Source organism: Schistocerca gregaria, chromosome 1 (genome assembly GCF_023897955.1).
Source record: "Schistocerca gregaria isolate iqSchGreg1 chromosome 1, iqSchGreg1.2, whole genome shotgun sequence".
Taxonomy (NCBI): Eukaryota; Metazoa; Arthropoda; class Insecta; order Orthoptera; family Acrididae; genus Schistocerca; species Schistocerca gregaria.
The window spans coordinates 162467160-162491611 of NC_064920.1; the positions used below are offsets into that span (position 1 = coordinate 162467160).

Sequence of the window (24452 nt, forward strand, 5' to 3'; positions counted from 1 at the left end):
TGCAAGTTCTCACATAATTGCAGTGTTGTTGGACCAGCTGGCTGCCCAGTGCCATCCAAGTTGTGCAGCATTATTGCTCAGTCCATGTGCATGTAACACAGTGTAAAATATATCCCTATGATCATACTTGACTGTACTGGACATAGCTAGTCTTCTGCTCCACGTGAAATGAAATCCAATGTGATTAAAGCAAACATGGAAGAATATATGGTGTAATGTTTACATCAGGGTTATTCTTATTATGAACACAGTATAGATTTAAAAAATCAGTAGTGTGATTTCTCAGTGAGGAACTTGAAACTTTCAGTACAAGGCAGGAGAATGTAGAGGAACTATAGCTCAAGTTTATTTGAACACAACTGGTTGAATGTATCCAGTAGAACAGTCCATAATGGGAGGGAACCTCCATGGCATACAGCCACAGTAAATAATTCTTTAAAGAAACAATGATTACTGCATAATAGGTGTAAAACAAAGTGTAGGACTATAGATAGAGAAATGTTTGGCTGTGAAGAGAGCAATGTGAGATGCCTTCAATGACTACCATAGAAGGAATGTGTCAAATGACCTTTCATATTCTGGTCATATGTAAAGCCTGTTAGTGTCCAGACCCTGACAATGACACAGGAACTGAAACTGAGGGTAGAAAAGCAAAAGCTGAAATGCTTAATTTCATTTCCAAATGCTCCTTTACAAAGGAAAATCCAAGAAAATTTCCCAAATTTTATACTCATACCGCTGAAAAGATGAATGAAAGAAGTACTAGTGTGGTGATGTTGGGAAACAGCCGAAATTCTTAAAATTGTACAAAGCTACAGGCCCTGATGGAATCCCTATCAGATTCTATGCTGAATTTGTGGCTGAGTCAGCCTCTCTTCTAACTATAATCTCTTGTAGATCCCATGAACAAAAATCCATGCCTAGTTTTTGGAAAAACTTACAGGTCACACCTGTCTACAAGAAGGGTAGTAGAAGTAATCTACAAAACTATCGTTCAAAATACTTTACATCAGTTTGTTGTAGAATTGTGTAACATATTCGGTGCTCAAACATGATGAGCAGGTATCTTAAGCCAGAATGACCTCCTCAGTGCCAACCAGCAGGGATTCTGTAGGCATCCATCATGTGAAACCCAAGTAGCCCTTTTCTCACATGACATACTGAAAGCTTTGGATCAAGGCAATCAGGTTGATGCAGTATTTCTTGATTTCCAAAGAACTGAATCAGTACCAGACCTATTCTTATTGTCGAAAGTACAGTCATGGGGTATCAAGTGAAATTTGTGACTGTACTGAGGTTTTTTTGGTCAGGTGAACACAGCACGTTATCTTGGATGGAGAGCCATCATCAGATGTAGATATAATTTCGGGTGTGCCCCAGGAAACTGTGTTGGGTCCCTTGTGGTTCATGTTGTGTATTAATAACCTTGCGGACAATATTAATAGTTAAATCAGGCTTTTTGCAGATGAGGGAAGTATCTATAATGAAGTTCTATAAGAAAGAAGCTGCAGAATTTTCAGTCAGATCTTGACAAGATTTCAAAGTGGTGCAAAGATTGTAAACATGCTATAAATATTGAGTAATGTAAAATTTTGCACTTCACAAAATGAAAAAATGTAGTATCCTATGACTATACTATAAGTGAGTTGCTGTTGGAATCAGCCAATTCGTGCAAATACCTGGTTGTAACACTTTGTAGTGATGTGAAATGGAATGATCACTTGGACTCAGTTGTGGGTAAAGGTGGTGGTAGTCTTCAGTTTATTGGTAGAATACTGGGGAACTGCAATCAGTCTGGAAGTGTTATCAGTCTACAAAGGGGATTGTTTACAAATCACTCATGTGACCCACTCTAGATATTGCTCAAGTGTGTGGGAACTGTAGCAAATAGGACTGACAGGGGATATTGAATCTATACAGAGTGGGGCAACACAAATGGTCAGAGGTTTTTTCAATCTGTGGGAGAGTGACGCAGAGATACTGAAGGAACTGAACTGGAGGACTCTTGAAGACAGGCATTAAGTATCTGAAGAAAATCTATCAACAAAGTTTCAAGTCCCATCTTTAAATGATGGCTCTAGGAATATACTAAAATTCCCTGCTTATCGATCACATGGGAATCATGAGGATAAGATTAGAATGATTACTGCATGTACAAAGGCATTCAGACAATCATTCTTCCCATGCTCCATTCAGGAAGATTATGGGAAGAAACCCTAATAACTGCCTATGCTCAGTCCTACACCTCATGGTAGTTTGCAAAGTATAGATCTAGATGTAGATGTAGACATTTAAGTGGAGTATAGTCAACATTGAATTATCACAACTGTAATGGACAACAAATACTCCAAATAAACACCGTTAAGTTCTTGGAATTGTACATTGATGGCAAATTAAATTGGTCCTGCAACATCTAGGTCTGGCAAGAAGACTTCATTCCATGACTTTTGCCTTACATGTAAGTCCATGAACTATGAATGATATCAGAGCTACAGACTTTGTATATTTCCATGCACTGCTATACAGCATTATCTTTTGGGGTTATTATCAGAGCTTGGAAGAGATGTACACATTATGAGTGGTGATCATTTGAAATACTCTTGAAGGAATCTATTCTGGAAACTACAGGTTTTTACAGTCATGTGTGATTATTTTTTTTCCTTTGAATGTTTCATTAATGAAAACCATTCTCTTTTCAAAACTAACAGTTCATATATTGGCCATAATACAATGTTGAAATAGGACCTACATAGTAAGCAGACAGACTTCACCCTTGTTCAGAAAGGAGTAAACTGCTCAGACAAGGGAGTTTTCAATGTTCTACCTAGAGAAGTCAAAAGTATTGTTCTTGAAACATCAAAATTCAAGATCAAATTTAAAGAATATTTGGTGCATAATTCATTTCATGTAATTAGTGTTTTTGTTAGCATAAATGAATATACACATGTGTAGTTTTATTGTATAGTTGGAGTGTCCCATTATTGAAAGCATATAGATCATCAATTTTTTGTTGTAAAAGATATCATATTGGTCTTCAAGTATAAAGATATTACTAATATGGATGTGTCCCTGTATATTAAGTCTATTATCTTGTTATTTTATGTATCTTATTTATGTTTATGTATTATGAAGTATCATGAATCGTAACATATTGTGCCGTACTGTATCCATTATTGTAAATGTTATACAAATTTTATGTTTGTAAATATTGTGGAAGGACTGCTGTTTCCATGGTCTAGCAATTCTAATACCAATGGGATGAGTAAGGTATCAAAATTGGCTCTGATTGTTTTTTGATCCACCAGACTTCTCCTTCTACAAAATCCTGCAGTTATCTGCTCCTCATGTCTCCTTGGGTGGTTATGTTCTGCCAAGCAAACTTCAAAGTGCAGTGATGGGCCAGAATTTACCTTAAAAGCTATCCTGCTTTTTTATAAATGACTTCAACAATAGTGTTTCCATTCCTGAACCTCTCCTTATCCCTAAACAACCACACCATTAACCACCACTCTCCTATGAACTAACCTTGGCTAACCTTAATATCTGTCAGCCTTCAACACTGCCTCCCAGAGCGATGGTAACTCATGATAACAAGAATCAGCAACAGCAGTACAGTATTCTTAACCTCTCATCTACAACCCTCTCCCCTCCTGAATTATTTATATTAGCCAATTGCCTCACTTGCACACATAAATATGTATTTGGTCATGCTACTTTGGTTAAGGATATTTTCCTTCACACAAAATGTCAACTGGAAATTTCACTTTACAACACAATCTCAAAACCTTATACTGAACCCTGCCTTGAACAGTTCTGACCACCATTACCTCAAAATCTCTCTTAAAAAGCTTTCCAAGAATTCCTAACGTCCGCCACTGCTTTACAACAGGATCCCTACATTGTGATCCTAACCTGTCTCCTGTAGAACTCCAAGCTCTTTGTTCTTTAAAAACTGATGACTCCATCATTATCTTCTGAGCAGACAAGAGAAGTACAGCTGTGGTACTTGACCATAAGTTACCACCATTTAACTTCTTCCTAAAATATACAAACCCATTCATCCTGATCTCCCATAGTTGCTGACCTCAAAGCACCACTTAATATGTACCTGCCTTATTTGTTCAACACCTAAATCCTGTAGTACAAAGACACCCTTCATGTATTAAAGACACCAGCCATTTCCTAAATCATCTGAAATGTGTGCATCCCCTACATCATACTAGTCACTATTGGTGCCACCTCCCTCTACTCTCATATACATGGTTTGTCAGCTGTTGAACATTACCACTGCCACTGTCCACCTGTTTCCACACCTATGGTGTCCTTCCTGCTCACTTTAATCAACTTTATACAACCACTTTCCCTTTGAGAGGCAGACATATAAACAGATCAGAGTACAGGCTTGGAAAGCAGGATGGCTCCTTAATGCCAATCTTTTGGAAGGAGCTTTCCTGGTACCCATTAACCCTAAGCTGGTGATTTGGTTTAGATACAATAATGACATCTTTGCCATATGGACTCATAGAAAGGCTGACTTATTAAAACTTTTGGAATCTCTAAATACATTCTCCCAATTAAATTTCACATAATCCTACTTTGAATCTGATGCCACTTTTCTTGATGTATTACTTACATTTTGACAGTTTCCATCATTTCCATATCAAACATTCCCTCTCAAACAGCCATGGCATTCAAGGTTTTATGTATTTGTTCAGATGCATACTCTTTACAGCAATATACCGTTCTTACCTCAACGTCCACTGGATTTGATTATCCTACCATCCTAGTTCAAAAGCAGATTTTCTGGGCTGCATTCAGTTCTGGTACTCCTGATCCCTCCAGAAAACAGGTTGGGAGTACACCTCTTGTCACCGAGCATTATCCTAGTCTTGAATGTATTAATCAGTTACTTCAACAACACTATGACTTCCTAAAATGATTCCCTGAAGTGAGGTCCATTGTGTCTGGTATTTTTGCCACTAACACCTAGAATAGCTTTGCCTCCTCCCCACCCCCCCACCCTCTCCAATTTCTGCATTATCCTGATTAGACCCTATGCTCCTTCTGCACCCATCTCCCTTCCCTGTGGTTCCTACTCCTGTGACCACCCACTCTAAGACTCTCCACCAAACCTGTACCAGCCATTTACTGGCAAAACATATATCATCAGAGGGACAGCCACCCGTGAAACGACACATGTAATGTACTAGTTGTAATGTAAGCACTGTAGGGCCTTCTACATTAGTATTACTACCATCAACTTTTCAGTTAGGATCAATGGGCATAGGCAGAGGCTGTTTACTGGCAAACACATGCTCTACAACATAACAGTTGTGACCTTGGGGCCTGTTTCACCATACATACCATCTGGATTTCCCTCCTGACACCAGTTTCTCAGAACCACGTAGGTGGGAACTGACCTTACACATCCTCGGTTCTCACCACCCACGTGGCCTAAATTTCTGTTAATTCCTTCAGTCCCAGCAATTTTTTTCAGTAATTCCTGTCTTTGTTACCTTTTAGTTTTCTAGATCTTTTATTTCCTAATTTTTCAATTTCTGCCCCACCTGACATCTCTTTCTCTTTTAGTGTTCAACCCTGAGGTTGGTTTGCAGCAGAGCGCCATTCCTCTCTTCTGTCTGCTTTCCTCTTCCTTTCCACATATGTGTTACATCCAATGTCATTCATGATCTGTTGCATGTATGATATCCTTGGTCGCCCCCGTCGATTCCTTCCCTCAATAACTCCTTCTGCTATTGTTCCAATGATATTGTTGTGTCGTAGGATGTGCCCTACAAGTTTGTCTCTTCTTGTTTGGATGTGCCTCCACAGAGATCTGGTTTCCTGTACTCTTCTAAGCACCTCTTCATTTGTTACTTTGTCTGTCCAGCTGATCTTCATCATCCTTCTATAGCACCACATCTCCAGGGCCTCTAGCCATCTTCTCTCTGCTCTTCCAACTGTCCAAGTTTCACATCCATATAGGGCCACACTCCAAACGAAACCTTTCATGATGCGTTTCCGTATTTTCAGACTGATGTTGTTGCTGGTGAGTAAGTTCCTTCTCCGATTAAATGCAATTTTGGCCTTTTGTATTCTGGTCGCAATTTCTTTCCGGCTTCTACCATCCCTTGTGATTTTGCTTCCCAGGTAAGTAAATTCCTGTATCACTTCCAGCTCCTCTCTTCCAATTCTAATTCTCGGAGGTTCATATTCTGCTCCTGTACTGCATACCATCACTTTAGTCTTTTTCTTGTTTATTCTCATTCCATACTGATTGTATAGAATTTTTTCCGTTGTTCTGAGGACTTCCTCTAGATCTTCTTCTGTCTCCGTGACTATAGCAATATCATCTGCATAACGTACCATGTCTATCTTCTGCCCATTAATTTTGATCCCCACCTCAGTAGTTTCTCAAACTTGGTCTATAGCTTCCTGGATGTAAGCATTGAATATAAGAGGAGAGAGAGCACATCCTTGTCTTACCCCTTTTCTAATATTTGCTTGTTGTTCCTGGTGACAGTTCCTAATCACTGCCACCTCATTCTTATAGAAACTGAGTATCACGCGGATGTCTTTGTACTTTATTCCAATTTTCCTCAGCACTCTGAACATCTCTTGCCAGATAACGTTATCAAATGCCTTTTCCATGTCTATAAAGGCAATATAAGTTGGTTTATTTTTCTGTAATTGCTTTTCGATAATGAGTCTTAGTGCCAGAATCGCCTCTCTTGTTCCCAATCCCCTTCTGAAACCAAACTGATCTTCACTCAGCATATCCTCCACCTTCTCTTCAATTCTCTTCAGAACTATTTTTATGAGAATTTTTGATGCATGTGATATTAGGCTAAGAGTTTGGTGCTGTTCACATTTTGTAGCTGCTGCCTTCTTTGGTATAGGAACAATGATACATTTCTGGAAGTCTGTCGGTATCTTTCCTGTGTTATAGATGGACCTAATAAGTTTAAGCAGCATCATTTTCATGCCGTCACCAGCATTCTTTATTAGTTCTGCAGGGATGTCATCAATACCCGTTGCTTTGTTGTCCTGTAGTTCTTTTAGAGCTCTGTCAAATTCTTCTTGCAGAATGTCATCTCCCTTATCATCTTCGTCTACTTCCTCTTCTCTTCCTATTACTTCCTCCGAAACAGGTGTTCCAGCATACAACTCCTCTATGTATTCTTTCCATCTCTTCAGCATGTCTTCACCAAACAGCATTTTCCCCTCTTTATTTTCTGTTGTGCCTGAGAGTACTGTTTTACGTTTGTTAAAAAAAATTGATTTGCTGTTCTGTAGGCTAAATCAGTTCTTCCGTTTTGCATATTTTCTTCTACTTTCCTGCACATTTCTCCAAGAAAATTTTATTTTGCTTTCCTAGCTTCTCTATTAACTAAATTCCTTAGTCTTCTGTATTCAGCTTTTCCTTGTTCCTCAGTTGCATTTTTGTATAATCTTCTGTTTTCTATAAGCTCAATAATATCTGCTGTAATCCATTTCCTCTTGTTTTTGGGTTCAGTTCTTCCAACTATCTTTTCTGCTGCTTTGTATATACCAGATTTAATCCGATTCCAGTCTTCATTTACTCCACCATGTTGAAAATTTTTAATTAGGTTGTCTGTTTCATGAGCATAGTGCTTTGCCAGTCCCTCAGTTTTCAGTTTTTCTAGTTCCCATTTAAGTTTTATTGGCTTCTTCTTCAAACGTTTGAATCTCAGTGAACTTTTCATCATGACCAGGTTATGATCACTGCCTATGTCTGCAGATGGATAGCTCCTGCAATCTTTTATCTGGTTCCTAAAACGTGCTTTCACTAGAATGTAGTCAATCTGTTGTCTCCTCAGGTCTCCAGGGGCCTTCCATGTATATCTTCTTCGTTTGTGGTGTTGGAAAAGTGTGTTTGCAACAACTAATTGGTGCTTTGAGCAGAACTCGATCAGTCGATCACCTCTTTCATTTCTTCTTCCAAGTCCATATTTGCCAACAATTCCTTCCTCCGGGTCTTCACCCACAATCGCGTTCCAGTCCCCCATGGCAATCAGGTTTTCATCTCCCTTAACATTTCTCATCGCATCACTTATTTCTTCGTATATTTCGTCAATGACTGCATCTTCTTCTTTGGATGTTGGCATGTATATTTGTATTATCACAGTGTCCTTTGGTTTAGTTTCAAGTTTGACTAGTATTATTCGAGAGCTATATTGCACATATCCCTTGACACGTGAGCCATAGTTTTTCCTCAAAATTATTCCAACTCCTCCCATTCCCGGTCTATCTTGGTCAGTTCCGGTGTGAATGACTCTGTATTCTCCAGACCAGAAATCACCTGGTTGGGGCCATCTCATCTCCGATATGCCCAGGATATCGATTTCCAGTCGCTCCATTTCAAGTTTTACATTTTCTAGCTTGCTACACTGAAGCAGTCAGTGTTCTCACATTCCAAGTGGCTATGTTAAAATTGGGATTCATTTCCTTCACGTTGTCTATATCTTTTGCAGTCCCCACCCGGAGATCCGATTGGGGTACTATTTTATCTCTGGAAAATTTTTACAGAAGACACTGACATGGTTTACTGCTGATGCTTGGGATAACCGTAGTTCTTTAATGTGGTGGTTTCCCGTTGCCTTCCACATCCTATGCCGTTGACCATCAGCTGGTTCTTCCGCCTTTGGAAATGATTTCTCATTTCCAGGGCAAGAGGGTGCCCTGTCCAGCAGACGCTGGGGTGATGACTTATCCCGGTCATCCTTTGGTCCCTGTCTACGTTAGCCATCATATGAAGTGATGTTGCCCACTCTCTACCGCTTGGAGGTGTAGATCAGGAGTTTCCCTTCATCGGGTCTAGGACCTTAATGGCATTTCCTAGTCCCCTCCAGTACTTTAGAGAGCCCACCTGACATGTCTACCACATATAATGCACTTAGCTTTCCACTCTTATTAACTTTTGCATGATATTTTCTCAGTAATCTCTGTCTTATTGTATTAGTAGTAGTTGTTTATTTCACCTATTTGATCACATCTGCATCATGAATATATATCAAGCAAAATTGGACAAGACAGCACACTACAATACAAGATTAAAAATACATTTACATTCTCAGCAGCATACACCTGGGTTTGAAACTTCTGGACAATAAATTTCACTTTAAATATTGGAGTAATTTTGAAGAGTGTACAGTTTGAATTGAAACTTATGTACAATACTGTGGAAAGATTGTTTACCTATTTAAATAATCGACATACTCTCTAACAGAATAAAATTCATTGAGGTAATTGTTTTTAAATATTAGTTATTTCCTTATGATGTTCTGTTGCTCCAGTATGCATAACACATCTTCTAATATTTCATCTATCTCCTCTTTTTCCTGTGTGGGGTTAAGAAGTTTATCCTTTTTATTAATGAGGCTTTTCTTATTTTTATGAAAGACACTAAATGTTTTTTATTTAATATCCTTGACTTTGTCCAAGAAGCAGTATTTGCTTTTGCTAGTTGCTCTTTTAGTCATAACATAATGGAAGTCACTGGGGCAGTATGTATACTGTTTTGATCAGACTGTATGGTTCTGGAAATTAGCCATGAAGCAGCTTCATTCACATACAAACTATATTGCAGATGATGTGATGCATCAGTGACATCCACACAGGGTCAATGCATCAGTGACATCCACATGACTGTGATTTTCCAAGCTCTACTGAGTTTTAATACATTCCATAGAATACTTCATCTCAGCCTTATCATCTGCTCAAAGAGTTACTTGATCTTCAAAAGAGTATGAGGAGAGTTCTCAGTAATGTGCCTGATGTCTTCCTCATTTGTATAATTAAGGGCATGGTCCATATTGTTGTGTGCAATCCCAATCATTTTTAGATGTTAAAAAAACAAACAACAATATCATAATTGATGAATCTGGGTTTTTATTACTAAACATCACGCAAGTGTTGATACAAAAAAGAGGTACAAGGATACTGACTATTCACACACCAACAATTGTACAAGAAACTCAGACTGAAATATTCAAAGAGTTCACAAAAAGGATTACTGACATGGCAAAAATTGTATCACTGAGTTAACATTAAAATTAACTTGTCCTTATTTTCAATATTTTAACACCCCAACTAATAGAGGACTCAGATTTACATATTTCTTCCTCTTTAATTATTTCTATAATTTCCCAATTGAGCTACCTAGAATATTTCACAGCTTTAACTTGCCTTGCATTTTGCACTCTCAGCCTCCTGTTTCTGTGTCTGTGCCTCAAATACATAAAGTTTGGATTGTTTGTCATATTTAGTTCCCTAAGAAAATTAATAACCTCAATGTTTCAGCAAACCACTCGTTTATGGGATTGCCATGCAGCAATTGGGATCAGAAATTGTTCATCAATATGTTGGTCATGAGCCAAGTGGAAGGAATTTCAATGAAGTCTGCCTTGATCTTGATAGTAAGTCTTTTGTTTATAAGTTCTACTAATGTGAATCTGTAGTCATAGACTTCTCTACTGCTGAACTATTTCGGAGGTAACTCCTTTGCAGATAAACCACACAACCCAATGATCAACACTGGTGCAATAGTAGTATGTTCACTATTTCAGACCATGGTTGGAACTGGTTTGTCTACAGAAAAGCAACTAGGAGTTATAATGGAGCATATTCGCGTAGGTATTACTACTCAAACATGTATGCATATTAAGTATTACTTAACATTTTCTTTCAAATTGTACTTCATTTTCACAGAAAATGGCTGGGGGAGAGTATATTGGATACAATAATACAGTTTACATGTCTGAATTGAAGACAGGAGACCGAAACTATTCTTTAGGTTATTACATGAAAGACCATGCCTGTTTTCCAGAAAATACTGATCTGCAAGAGTGCATGTCTTTATATTTTCGGGTCAGTACCAATTAATATTGAATTAAAAGAAAAGTGTTTTGTTAGAAATAAAGAGCTGGAAAACTATCTGCTGTAGTGTAAGGCAATGATTCTGGAAATAAGTCTACATACATTATTCTTTGCATCACATTTTAAAAGTTCTTCAGAATTGTGTTTTTTAGTTTAAAATAAGATCTAATGCACTAGTTTTATTTACTTTTTACATATTTATAATTTTGTTATAAAGTCTTAAACTGATTCTGAGAAGTTAACAGCAGCAAGTCACAACTTTGTTTCCTTTGTATTCATTTCATCACTATAAAATTTCAGTATCTTTGACAGTTGTGTATTACAGTGCTATATAAGAGATCAGTCAAGAAATGTGTTCCACAGAACAGGCTAAAAATTATCTGCACATTAAGAGAATGAGGAGTAACTCATCAGGTGAAACATGCTGAAGTTAAATCTCTAGTGCAGCTGATCAAAGGCTATTACGTACATTGCATCTTACTTCAAAGATCCCTGTCTTGGCTCACACATTTTGACATAACTCAGGGTGGACACCTGATACCACAAAACTAGATGGTGGCTGGTAGGTATTGACCACATTCTGCCATCAGCTGATGTAGAACATCAGCCATTGTCTGTATCCTCCAGAGATCTGATGATCTCACTACTGCCCTCAGAGGCCCCTGTGGCAGGTTGAGGCAGACAGCCACAGCTATTTGTAGGGATTCATCAGTTGACTCATATGGTGAAACATGCTGAAGTTAAGTTCATTTTGCAGACATTCGGTGATTACTGTGTTGATTGGATCTCACATTAAGGACCACAATATGAATGGGATGCTCGCAATGGAACAGTATTTGCCTACCCACACATAAGTGGTACCACAAGCAGGCCATGTCTTTGTAACTGATGTTAATATTGCCCTAGAGCTCATTATAAATCATCCTGCACACACTAAGCCCAGCATCATGAAGCTGATGGGTGTTGACCATGTCTCACTATCAACAAAGGTAGAATCTGTGCTCTGACTCTTATTCCCCAACAGTCAGCCATCATCATTCCAACATTTGGTGGACCCAGTGACCGGTTGATGACACGCTGGCACAGCCACCTGCAGGGATACTCCAGTAAATACTTGCATCTTGAGACAGAGTTACCACAAGCAAAATCAAAACAGTCCCAATTGGATCATTAAAGAGGTAAGTGAGTATTGATAGAAACTGAGAACAGACAGTAGAGAGAATTTCAACAGTGTGCGGAATGTGTAACAAACCAAGATTTAGAGGTTATTAATTCCACATATGTCTATGACGTATAAAAACATTTTTATAAATTTCAGTAAGAAAATATGAAATGTTTGTCATCTTATAGAGTTTACTTTATAAATAAACAATTACCTAAGTTATGGAATAATTTGTATCTATAAAAGATATAATTTGCTTTCATTTCATCCATATAATTTATAATAAATGCCATGTCTATTCATCAAATTTCCACATTTGGTATAAGTTATGTGAGATCGTAAATTATTTCTCAATAAACAAATAGCTTTGATTCTACTCCAAAACACAGTTAACTTCACCAAAAAAATTTCTCTTGACACAAAAATACAATATCTTTTAATGTAAACAAACCTTTTCAAGTAGAATATTTCGAAAGTTTAAAATTTTAACTGAGGACTATATAAAATATCTTTTGCGACTGTTTTGATTCTCACCAAGCTGTGGCAGGGGAACACACACACAAAAGGATTTAACTTTTACAAACTTTTGGAGCCAGTGGCTCCTTCTTCTGGCAGGAGAGATGAAGGGGAAGGAAGAGTGGTGAAGGAAAAGGACTGGAGAGGTTTAACGAAAGGGGTGCAGTTTAGAAAAGTCACCCAGAACCCCAGGTCAGGGGAGACTTACCGGACAGGATGAGAAGGAAAAACTTGGTGAGTAGATTTTTTATCTGTCCGCTTATGTTATACAAACAATAGTGGATGACACCTTATTCTGGCTCTCCACTGAAGGACCCAGAATAAATTCTTTGCCAAGAGTCAGTGAAATGTGGAGAGGTAGAATATACTAAAAGAACATCAAAAATAAATTAACAACTTTCAAAATACAAATTCATTGTCAATTAGAGCAGTTGTCCTAAGCAACATGATTAACAGCAGAAATGTTGCAGTTCATTAATTATATCCAAGATTGATTAACCATACTCAGAAGATTTAATTTGCGAGTGAATAAACATCACATCAATTGATAACAATTACTTTTCAGAAGAATTTATTAACATCTACAACTTGAAAGATTGATGACTGAAACTGTGAAGGACTACAGCTGTTTCATCAATCCCAAAGGAACATCACAGCAGCTGGTGGTAACAGCATCTGATACTTATCTACCTACGACGACACAGTTTGCTAACCACAGTGGCCCACTTTCCCACTAATGTCGCCATGTGGTAAGGCAACCATCATTTTAGTGAGCTGTGTTGAAGCCAACTTGAATTTATTTATTTTTGTTATGGTTTGTGTAGTGGGGCAACTAATGTGTTCTGAGTGCCAAAATGACTTGTTAATGAAGAGGTAGATACATGGTGACAGTCACTTGCAGAAAGTTAGGTTTAAAGTACATATTGTAGTAATTGTATATGTTTGGTAATTAGGAAAATGAACAAACATATGAAAGATTTGTTAGAAAATGTTAGTGATTCATCATTGGTAAGCACAGATATGTATACACCTCAAAGAAACAGCTATTTGATGTTTAAAGTGTCAATCTAGATGCTGATTTAAAAACAATATTTAAGTCTCAAAGTGATAAAATTGATGAGTTAAATATAAATATAGAATAATCTGGTAATATGGTAGAAACACTGACAAAACAGAGCTATAATGGGGCCAAGGTGAATCAAAAACGAAGATAGATGCTTGAAATGTTGGCAATGAAGGAGTGTTTACAAGATCCTTACACACAAGTCAGTTTTAGTAGTTCAAAACAAGATACAAATTTAAGTAAGGTAGATGTTTTTTATCCCATTTTGTCGACTTTGGAGGAGGCTAGTAGTGATGTATTTGAACTGAAAGTTAGCTATTAACACATCTCCTTCTCTAGATGTGGTAATTACTCAAACTATTGGATAGATTATCTGAATTTAAAGTGTAATTTCAATGGAACTGTTGGAGCACATGTCTGATGGATTTTTGTCAACAGTTCCAAAATGACTGTGTAGCCTTCAGTTGTCTTTTAACTTTTGGTGTTAGTTAACATGATGTGCATGGTATTTTCATAAAGTTAAGCATAAATGACTTAGTGTTAACAGTAAGTAAAGCAATACATACAAAAAGAACAGATTTATTTGTGCATTTTACTTGAAATTTATGTTACATCAAATAGTGTTTTAAAATATTTGTGGAAAATAAAAAAAGGCACAAAATGGGAGGTTTGACGTGGAATGTAGGTGGCCTCATGCCTGTAACTGAGCTGTGTGGGTTAGCTGGGATATCCAGGATGGCATCTTGAGTACTATTTTTGATGTTGTAGGCACACAGAAATGATAGTTAAGTGCCACTGATATCAGAGGAGTCCACAAACTATCTGAACTTTCTAGGCTGAGGACTATAAATCTTTAGCCATCCATTATATTACTTCCCATTTGATTTCTGTCTTCCATTCTACTGGCATTCTATCTTCTTTAAGTTATACCTCTTTCACTATCTTATCCAAAGATATGAAAAAAAATAGTCTGCATGGTATGGCATCTGGCATCTTTATCATCATACACCAATTACAATGGGTCTTCTACAAAATATTTGCAGCTACACAATACACATAAATGGAAGTACAATTGATTTCATTGGTCAGCTTTTAAAGAAGCCAGTTGCATGCCATGGGCTCAAATTGTTTCATGCCACTTCATCTACAAGATTCCAAAAGTATTTTCAGTTTACCCTCCATGAAGGGTCCCATTGGAATTATTTGCAAAGTATACTGGTGATGTATGACCCTAACCAAATATAATGGACCTGAGCATGGCAAGAACAATAGTTTGTATTAATCAATGGAACTATTGGGGGAGGGTACACACAAATGTTTGGAAACTAGTAGTTTTGGTGGTGCGAAACTATTCACATCCACAACATGCAAAAGGTTTCTTTAATAGCAGACCAATGAAAGCAATTGTATTTCCATTTCTGTGTTCATAGTATATGACTGCAAATGTTTTGTGGAAGACCCACTGAAATCACTGTAACACACAGACTACTTTTAGTAAATAAAAACATATAAGTCTCAACCCAGAATCAAATTCTTTACCTCTTGCATCCTTACCCAAAATGCTATCCACTGCACCAACTGCACAGCACTACTGATGAGTCCAGACAGAGGCAGTTACTGTACACATGATTACAGTGATGCCAGTTTACCAATCTTTAATGCCCGTTTGCTGCCCAAAATATGCACAGGCAAAATTTTGTGACAGACATTTTTGCATTGCCAGTATGTGTGGAATCATGCTGAGAAGTCATAGTGCATGAATTTTTCTTCACCTTGTGTACATACACTGAAGAGTCAGTGATACTGGCACACCTACCTAATATAATGTAGGATGCCCAGGAGCAAGCAGAAGTGCCACAGCATGATGTGGTATAGAGTGTTCATATGTACTTCATGTCTGAGGTAGTGTTGGAGGGAACTGACTCCATGAATCCTCCAGGGTTGTCCATAAATCTGTGAGAGTACAAGGGGGTGGAGACCTCTTCTGAACAGCACTTTGCAAAGCATTCCAGATATGCTCAACAGTATTCATGTCTGGATTGTTTGGTGGCCAGTGGAAGTGTTTAAACTCAGAAGAGCCACTCCATACAAATTCTGCATGTGTGTGGTGTCACATTGTCCTGCTGAAATTGCCCAAGTCCATTGTAATGCACAATCAACATGAATGGATGCAGGTGATCAGACAGATTCTTACTTACATGTCATCTGTCAGAGTCATATCTAGACGTATCAGGGGTCCCATATCACTCCAGCTGCACATGCCCCACACCATTACAGAGCCTCCACCAGCTTGAACAGTCCCCTGCTGACATGCAGCATCCATGGATTCATGAGCTTGTCTCCATGCCCATACACATCCATCCACTCAATACAATATGAAATAAGACTCGTCTGACCAGGCAACATATTTCCAGTCATCAATGGTCCAATCTTGGTGTTGACGGGCCCAGGAGAGGCGTAAAGCTTTGTGTCATGCAGTCAATGAGTGTACATGAGTGGGCCTTTGGACCCCAAAAGCCCGTATCAATAATGTTTCATTGAATGGTTTGCATGCTGACACTTACTGATTGTGCAGCGTTGAAATCTGCAGTAATTTACAGAAGATTTGCACTTCTGTCACGTTGAACAATTCTCTTCAGTCATCATTGCCCCATTCTTGCAGGATCTTTTTCCGGTTGCAGCAGTGTCAGACATTCGATGTTTTGCTGGATTCGTGATATTCACAGTAAATTCATGAAATGCTCATAAGGGGAAATCCCCACTTCATCACTATCTCAGAGATGCTGTGTGTCATCACTCATGTCCTGATTATAACATTATCTTCAAACTTGTTTAAATCTTGATAACCTACCAGTGTAGCAGGAGTATCTGGTCTAACAACTGTGCCAGGCACTTATTGTCTTATATGGGTGTTACCAAACACAGTGCTGTCTTCTGTCTGTATACATACCACTGTATTTGAATATGCCTACACCTACATCTATGTGATTACTCTGCCATTCACAATTAAGTGCCTGGCAGAGGGTTCAGTGAACCACCTTCAAGCTGTCTCTCTCCTGTTCCACTCTCGAATAGTGCACGGGAAAAACAAGCACTTAAATTTTTCTGTACGAGCCCTGATTTCTCTTATTTTATTGTGATGATCATTTTTCCCTATGTAGGTGGGTGCCAACAGAATGTTTTCGCAATCAGAGGAGAAAACTGGTGATTGAAATTTCATGAGAAGATCCCGTCACAACAAAAAACGCCTTTGTTTTAATGATTGCCACTCCAATTCGTGTGTCATGTCTGTGGCACTGTCTCCCCTACTTTGCGATAATACAAAACGAGCCACACTCCTCTGAAATTTTTCAATATCATCCATCAGTCCCACCTGATACGGATCCCACACCACACAGTATTACTCCAGAATAGGGCGGACAAGTGTAGTGTACGCAGTCTCTTTAGTAGAACCGTTGAACCTTCTGCCAATGAATCACAGTCTTTGGTTTGCTCTACCCATGACATTATCTATGTGATTTTTCCAACTTACGTTATTTGTATTCGTAATCCCTGCATATTTAGTTGAATTTGCAGCCTTCAGAATTGTGTGGCTAATCACATAATCGAAATTTAGTGGATTTCTTTTAGTACCCATGTGAATAACTTCACACTTTTCTTTATTCAGGGTCAAGTGTCACTTTTTGCACCACACAGATATATTATCTAAATCATTTTTCAATTCATTTTGGTTGGCTAATGATTTTATAACATAGTAAATGACAGCATCATCTACATATAAGCTAAGAGGGCTACTAAGATTGTCTCCTATGTCATTACTATAGCTTAGGAACAATAGAGGGCCTATAACACTTCCTTTGGGAAAGCTGAATATTACTTTTGTTTTACTTGATGACTTTAGAACTCTGACCTTTCTGACAAGAAATCATGAATCCAGTTGCACAACTGAGGCGATATTCCATTGGCACACAGTTTGATTAGAAGGTGCTTGTGAGGAACGGTGTCGAAAGCCTTCTGAAAATCTAAAAATATGGAGTCAATTTGACATCCCTTGTCGATAGCACTCATTGCTTCATGGTTATAAAGAGCTAGTTGTGTTCTGCAAGAATGATATTTTCTGAATCCATGCTGACTATGTGTCAGTAAAGCATTTTCTTTGAGGTACTTAGTAATTTTCAAACACAGTATATGTTCCAAAACCCTACTGCAAATCGATGTTAGTGATATGGACCTGTAATTCAGCAGATTACTCCTATTTCCCTTTTTGTGTATTGGTGTGACTTAAGCAACTTTCCAGTCTTTAGGCACAGAACTTTCTGTGAGTGAACAGTTGTATATAATTGCTAAATATGGAGCTATTGCATCTACATACTCTGAAAGGAACCTGACTGGTATACCATCTGGACTGGAAGGCTTGCCTTTATTAAGTGATTTAAGCTGCTTTGCTACAAAAATGGTTCAGATGGCTCTAAGCACTATGGGACTTAATACCTGAGGTCATCAGTCCTCAGACTTAGAACTACTTAAACCTAACTAACCTATGGACATCACACACATCCATCCCTGAGGGAGGATTTGAACCTGTGACCATAGCACCAGTGTGGTTCCAAACTGAAGTGCCTATAACTGCTCGGCCATGTTGGCCAGCGCTTTGCTACACCAATGATATCTATTTCTATGTTTCTCATCTTTGCAGTTGTTCTTGACTGGAATTCGGGAATATTTATTTCATCTTCTTTTGTGAAGGAGTTTTCGAAAATGTTGTATAATAACTCTGCTTGGTGGCACTGACATCAGTGATTTCACCGTTGTTATCGTGCAGTGAAGGTATTGATTGTGTATTGCCAATGGTGTTCTTTATATTTGACCAGAATCTCTTGGTGTTTTCTCCCAGATTCTGAGACAGAGTTTCATTGTGGAAATTATTAAAAGCATGTCACACTGAAGCATGCACTATATTTCGAACTTCTGCAAAACTTTGCCAATCTTGGAGGTTATGCAGTCTTTTAAATTTAGCATGCTTTTTTCATTGCTACTGCAACAGCAATCTGACTTGTTTTGTGTATCGTTTGGGATCAGTACCATCTTTTATTAAATTATGTGGTATATATCTCTCATTTTCCATTGATACTATCTCTTTGAAATCATTCCACGTCTTTTCTACGCTTACATGATCAGATCAGAAGGAATGGAGACTGTCTCTTAAAAAGGCATTAAGAGCATTTTAACAGCTTTTTTAAATCTATGTACTTTGCGTTTCTTTTTGATAGTTCTGAGTGTTATGGTATTCAGCATAGCAGCAACTGCCTTGTGGTCACTAATCCCTGTATTCATCATGATACTCCCTATTTGTCCAGGGTTATTTGTTGCTAAGAGGTCAAGTATGCTTTCGCAACCATTTATGCTTTGAGTAGGCTCATGAACTAATTGTTCAAAATAATTTTCTGAGAAAGCATTCAGTACAACTTTGGATGATGTTTTATGCCTGCTGCTGGCTTTAAACTTATAGCTTTTCCAGCATTCGAGGGTAGATTGAAGTTGCCACTGACTATAATTGTATGAGTGGGGTACCTATTTGAAATGAGACTCAGGTTTTCTTTGAACTGTTCAGAAACTATATCTTCTGAATCAGGGAGTTGGTAAAATGATCCAGTTAATAGTTTAGTGTAATTGTCAAGTGTAACTTCTACCCATACTATTTCGCCAGAACTATCTCTTCAATTTCAATACAAGGCAAACTACTTATGACAGCAATAAATACTCAACCACCTACTGTATTTAATTTATTCTTTCTGAACACAGTTAAATTGTTTGAAAAAAATTTGCCTGAACTTATTTCTGACTTTTGCCAACTTTCTGTACCTATAACTATTTGAGCAGTAGTGCTTTCTACTAGGGCTTGGAAATCTGGTTCTTTCCCAACACAGCTACAGCAATAATTTACAACTACAATACCGATCATTTCTACAGCTACCTTACTGTGTTTTACCAGCCCCCTTTTAGATGGACACACTTCCTGAGACCCTCTAACCTAAAAAACTGCCCAGTCCCTTGCACACAGCCCCAGCTATGCATGTAGCCACTTTCTGTGTGTAGTGGACTCCTGACCTATTAAGCAGAACCTGGAAACCCACCACTTAATGGTGCAAGTCAACGAATCTACAGCCTACATGGTCACAGGACTGCCTGAACCTCAGTCGGTTCTGTAGACGATGCTGCAGATGGTGATCTCTGCAATAATCTTGGTAGCAAGACTGGAAGTCTTTACCATCTCCACTAGCCCCCCGAGACCAGAGAGAATCTCCTCTAATTCAAAGTGACACATGTGATTAGTACTGACATGGGCTACCACCTGCAGTTGGCTGCACCCTGTACTCTTCATGGTATCCGGAAGCACCCTTTCCACATCCAGAATGACTCTCCCCCCGTATGCACACAGATTGCACACTGGCTTCCTCCCCCTCCTTGGCAGCCAGCCATGTTCCTAAGGGGCCCCATTATGCACATAACGTTGGAGCTCTCAACTACCAGCAAACCCACCCTCTGTGAATACCCAGACCTTGTGGGCTGAGAAGCTTCCTCTGGAACAGACTCAGAGACTTCATAGCCACAGATAACACCCAAAAACTGTTCGTTAAACAAATCAGGGAGGCCCTTCAATCGGCCCCAGGGAAATTCTTTCACTTACTGCCAGACTTTGGAATGACATCCCACTCAAACACGGGTGAGGGGTCAACCTCAGTGCAGGCAGTACTTGGGGCAGCCACAGCAGTGGATCGATTGGGGGCACATAGGTTATGCTCAACTTCCCTCGCAACCGCACGTCTGACCCCCCCACCGCGATGCCCCTTGGCAGCACCCTCAGGTGATGGAAGCCAACACTGCCTGAAGCTGTGAACAAAGGATCACCATCTCAGCTCATATCTGTACACAGTAATCACAGTGCCTATCCATTTCTGAACTCCCTCCTGTTTGAAACTCATAAAGATATGTAATAAACAAATGGTGTACTCACCTTATTAGTAGCAGGAACTCACGTTTCTCTCTCACTGACGGACTAACAAACACTAAGCTGTTCTAAGCAAAACAAATGACAGCCTGTACGATATGAGGGTCGATACAATGGTCAATAGCAACGGGAATACTGTACGCTACACTGTTTTTAAAATGAAATGAAAGTTTGCTCCGAGTAAGCACTCAAACATGCAAAAAATTACAAAAATATACTGGTAGCTGCAAAGATAATTGAAAAGAAGTCACTCTGTTTGAAGTTCATAGAAATATGTAATAAAAACTAGTTTCTACATCTAAATCTACATTCATACTCCGCAAGCCACCCAACGGTGTGTGGCGGAGGGCACTTTACGTGCCACTGTCATTACCTCCCTTTTCTGTTCCACTCGCTTATGGTTCGTGGGAAGAACGACTGTCTGAAAGCCTCCATGCGCGCTCGAATCTCTCTAATTTTACATTCGTGATCTCCACGGGAGGTATAAGTAGGGGGAAGCAGTATATTCGATACCTCATCCAGAAACGCACCCTCTCGAAACCTGGCGAGCAAGCTACACCGCGATGCAGAGTGCCTCTCTTGCAAAGTCTGCCACTTGAGTTTGCTGAACATCTCCATAACGCTATCATGGTTACCAAATAACCCTGTGACGAAACGCGTCGCTCTTCTTTGGATCTTCTCTATCTCCTTCGTCAACCTGATCTGGTACGGATCTCACACTGATGAGCCATACTCAAGTATAGGTCGAACGAGTGTTTTGTAAGCCACCTCCTTTGTTGATGGACTACATTTTCTAAGGACTCTCCCAATGAATCTCAACCTGTTACCCGCCTTACCAACAATTAATTTTATATGATCATACCATTTCAAATCATTCTGCACGCATACTCCCAGATATTTAACAGAAGTAACTGCTACCAGTGTTTGTTCTGCTATCATATAATCATACAATAAAGGATCCCTCTTTCTATGTATTCGCAATACATTACATTTGTCTATGTTAAGGGTCAGTTGCCACTCCCTACACCAAGTGCCTATCTGCTTCCTGCATTTCGCCACAATTTTCTAATGCTGCAACATCTCTGTATACTACAGCATCATCCGCGAAAAGCCGCATGGAACTTCCAACACTATCTACCAGGTCATTTATATATATTGTGAAAAGCAATGGTCCCATAACACTCCCCTGTGGCACGCCAGAGGTTACTTTAACATCTGTAGACGTCTCTCCATTGATAACAACATGCTGTGTTCTGTTTTCTAAAAGCTCTTCAATCCAGCCACACAGCTGGTCTGATATTCCGTAGGCTCTTACTTTGTTTATCAAGCAACAGTGCGGAACTGTATCGAATGCCTTCCGGAAGTCTAGGAAAATAGCATCAACCTGGGAGCCTGTATCTAATAATTTCTGGGTCTCATGAACAAATAAAGCGAGATGAGTCTCACACGATCGCTGTTTCCGGAATCCATGGTGATTCCTACAGAGTAGATTCTGGGTTTCCAAAAATGACATGATACTCGAGCAAAAAACATGTTCTAAAATTCTGCAACAGATTGACATCAGAGATATAGGTCTATAGTTTTGCGCATCTGCTCGACGACCCTTTTTGAAGACTGGGACTACCTGTGCTCTTTTCCAATCATTTGGAACCTTCCGTTCCTCTAGAGACTTGCAGTACACGACTGTTAGAATGGGGGCAAGTTCTTTTGCGTACTCTGTGTAGAATCGAATTGGTATTCCGTCAGGTCCAGTGGACTTTCCTCTGTTGAGTGATTTCAGTTGCTTTTCTATTCCTTGGACACTTATTTCGATGTCAGTCATTTTCTCATATGTGCGAGGATTTAGAGAAGGAACTGCAGTGCGGTCTTCCTCTGTGAAACAGCTTTGGAAAAAGGTGTTTAGTATTTCAGCTTTACGCGTGTCATCCTCTGTTTCAAAGCCATCATCATCCCGGAGTGTCTGGATATGCTGTTTCGAGCCACTTACTGTTTTAACGTAAGACCATAACTTCCTAGGATTTTCTGTCAAGTCAGTACATAGAATTTTACTTTCGAATTCACTGAACGCTTCACACATAGCCCTCCTTACGCTAACTTTGACATCGTTTAGGTTCTGTTTGTCTGAGAGGTTTTGGCTGCGTTTAAACTTGGAGTGAAGCTCTCTTTGCTTCCGCAGTAGTTTCCTAACTTTGTTGTTGAACCGCGGAGGGTTGGTGGGTTTTTCCCGTCCCTCACAGTTTTACTCGGCACGTACCTGTCTAAAACGCATTTTACGATTGCCTTAAACTTTTTCCATAAACACTCAACATTGTCAGTGTCGGAACAGAAATTTTTGTTTTGATCTGTTAGGTAGTCTGAAATCTGCCTTCTATTACTCTTGCTAAACAGATGAACCTTCCTCCCCCTTTTTTTTTTTTTTTTTTTTTTTTTTTTTTTTTTTATATATATTCCTATTAACTTCCATATTCAGGGATGCTGCAACGGCCTTATGATCACTGATTCCTTGTTCTGCACTTACAGAGTCGAAAAGTTCAGGTCTGTTTGTTATGAGTAGGTCCAAGATGTTATCTCCACGAGTCGGTTCTCTGTTTAATTGCTCAAGGTAATTTTCGGATAGTGCACTCAGTATAATGTCACTTGATGCTCTGTCCCTACCACCCGTCCTAAACATCTGAGTATCCCAGTCTATATCTGGTAAATTGAAATCTCCACCTAAGACTATAATATGCTGAGAAAATGTATGTAAAATGTATTCCAAATTTTCTCGCACCTGTTCTGCCACTAATGCTGCTGAGTTGGGAGGTCGGTAAAAGGAGCCAATTATTAACCTAGCTCGGTTGTTGAGTGAAACCTCCACCCATAATATTTTACAGGAACTATCCACTTCTACTTCACTACAGGATAATCTACTACTAACAGCGACAAACATGCCACCACCGGTTGCATGCAATCCATACTTTCTAAACACCGTCTGTGCCTTTGTAAAAATTTAAGCTGAATTTAACTCTGGCTTCAGCCAGCTTTCTGTACCTATAATGATTTCAGCTTCAGTGCTTTCTATCAGCGCTTGAAGTTCCGGTACTTTACCAATGCAGCTTCGACAGTTTACAATTACAGTACCGATTGCTGCTTGGTCCCCGCATGTCCTGACTTTGCCCCGCACCCTTTGAAGCTGTTGCCCTTTCTGTACTTGCCCGAGGCCACCTAACCTAAAAAAAACCGCCACACAGCCCCTGCTATCGTGTAGCCGCTTGTGTGTGTAGTGGACTCCTGACCTATCCAGCGGAACCCGAAACCCTACCACCCTATGGCGCAAGTCGAGGAATCTGCAGCCCACACGGTCGCAGAATCGTCTCAGCCTCTGATTCAGACCCTCCACTCGGCTCTGTACCAAAGGTCCGCAGTCAATCCTGTTGACGATGCTGCAGATGGTGAGCTCTGCTTTCATCCCACTAGCAAGACTGGCAGTCTTCACCAAATCAGATAGCCGCCGGAAGCCAGAGAGGATTTCCTCCAATCCATAGCGACACATATCATTGGTGCCGACATGAGCGACGACCTGCAGATGGGTGCACCCTGTACCCTTCATGGCAACTGGAAGGACCCTTTCCACATCTGGAATGACTCCCCCTGGTATGCACACAGAGTGCACATTGGTTTTCTTCCCCTCTCTTGCTGCCATTAGCTTGCCTTATTAGCACCAGGTACTCACTGTGCTTCATTGTATATTATTGGAGTAATGAATAGGGTAGTTATAGCAAGGAAGGAGTACCTACACCCAAATGGTGGAAAATGGAGAGATT

General features: G+C 39.4%; 1 protein-coding gene across 1 annotated transcript in view; it reads left to right on the forward strand.

The window, feature by feature from the left end:
* The window catches only part of LOC126335878 (glutaminase kidney isoform, mitochondrial-like), a 306299-nt gene that overhangs the window by 144748 nt on the left and 137099 nt on the right, over positions 1–24452 (forward strand). Inside the window, exons 6-8 of the mRNA XM_049999352.1 lie at positions 10324–10439; positions 10531–10652; positions 10732–10890. Coding sequence (XP_049855309.1) covers positions 10324–10439; positions 10531–10652; positions 10732–10890 — 397 coding nt within the window. The remainder of the gene's footprint in view (positions 1–10323; positions 10440–10530; positions 10653–10731; positions 10891–24452) is intronic.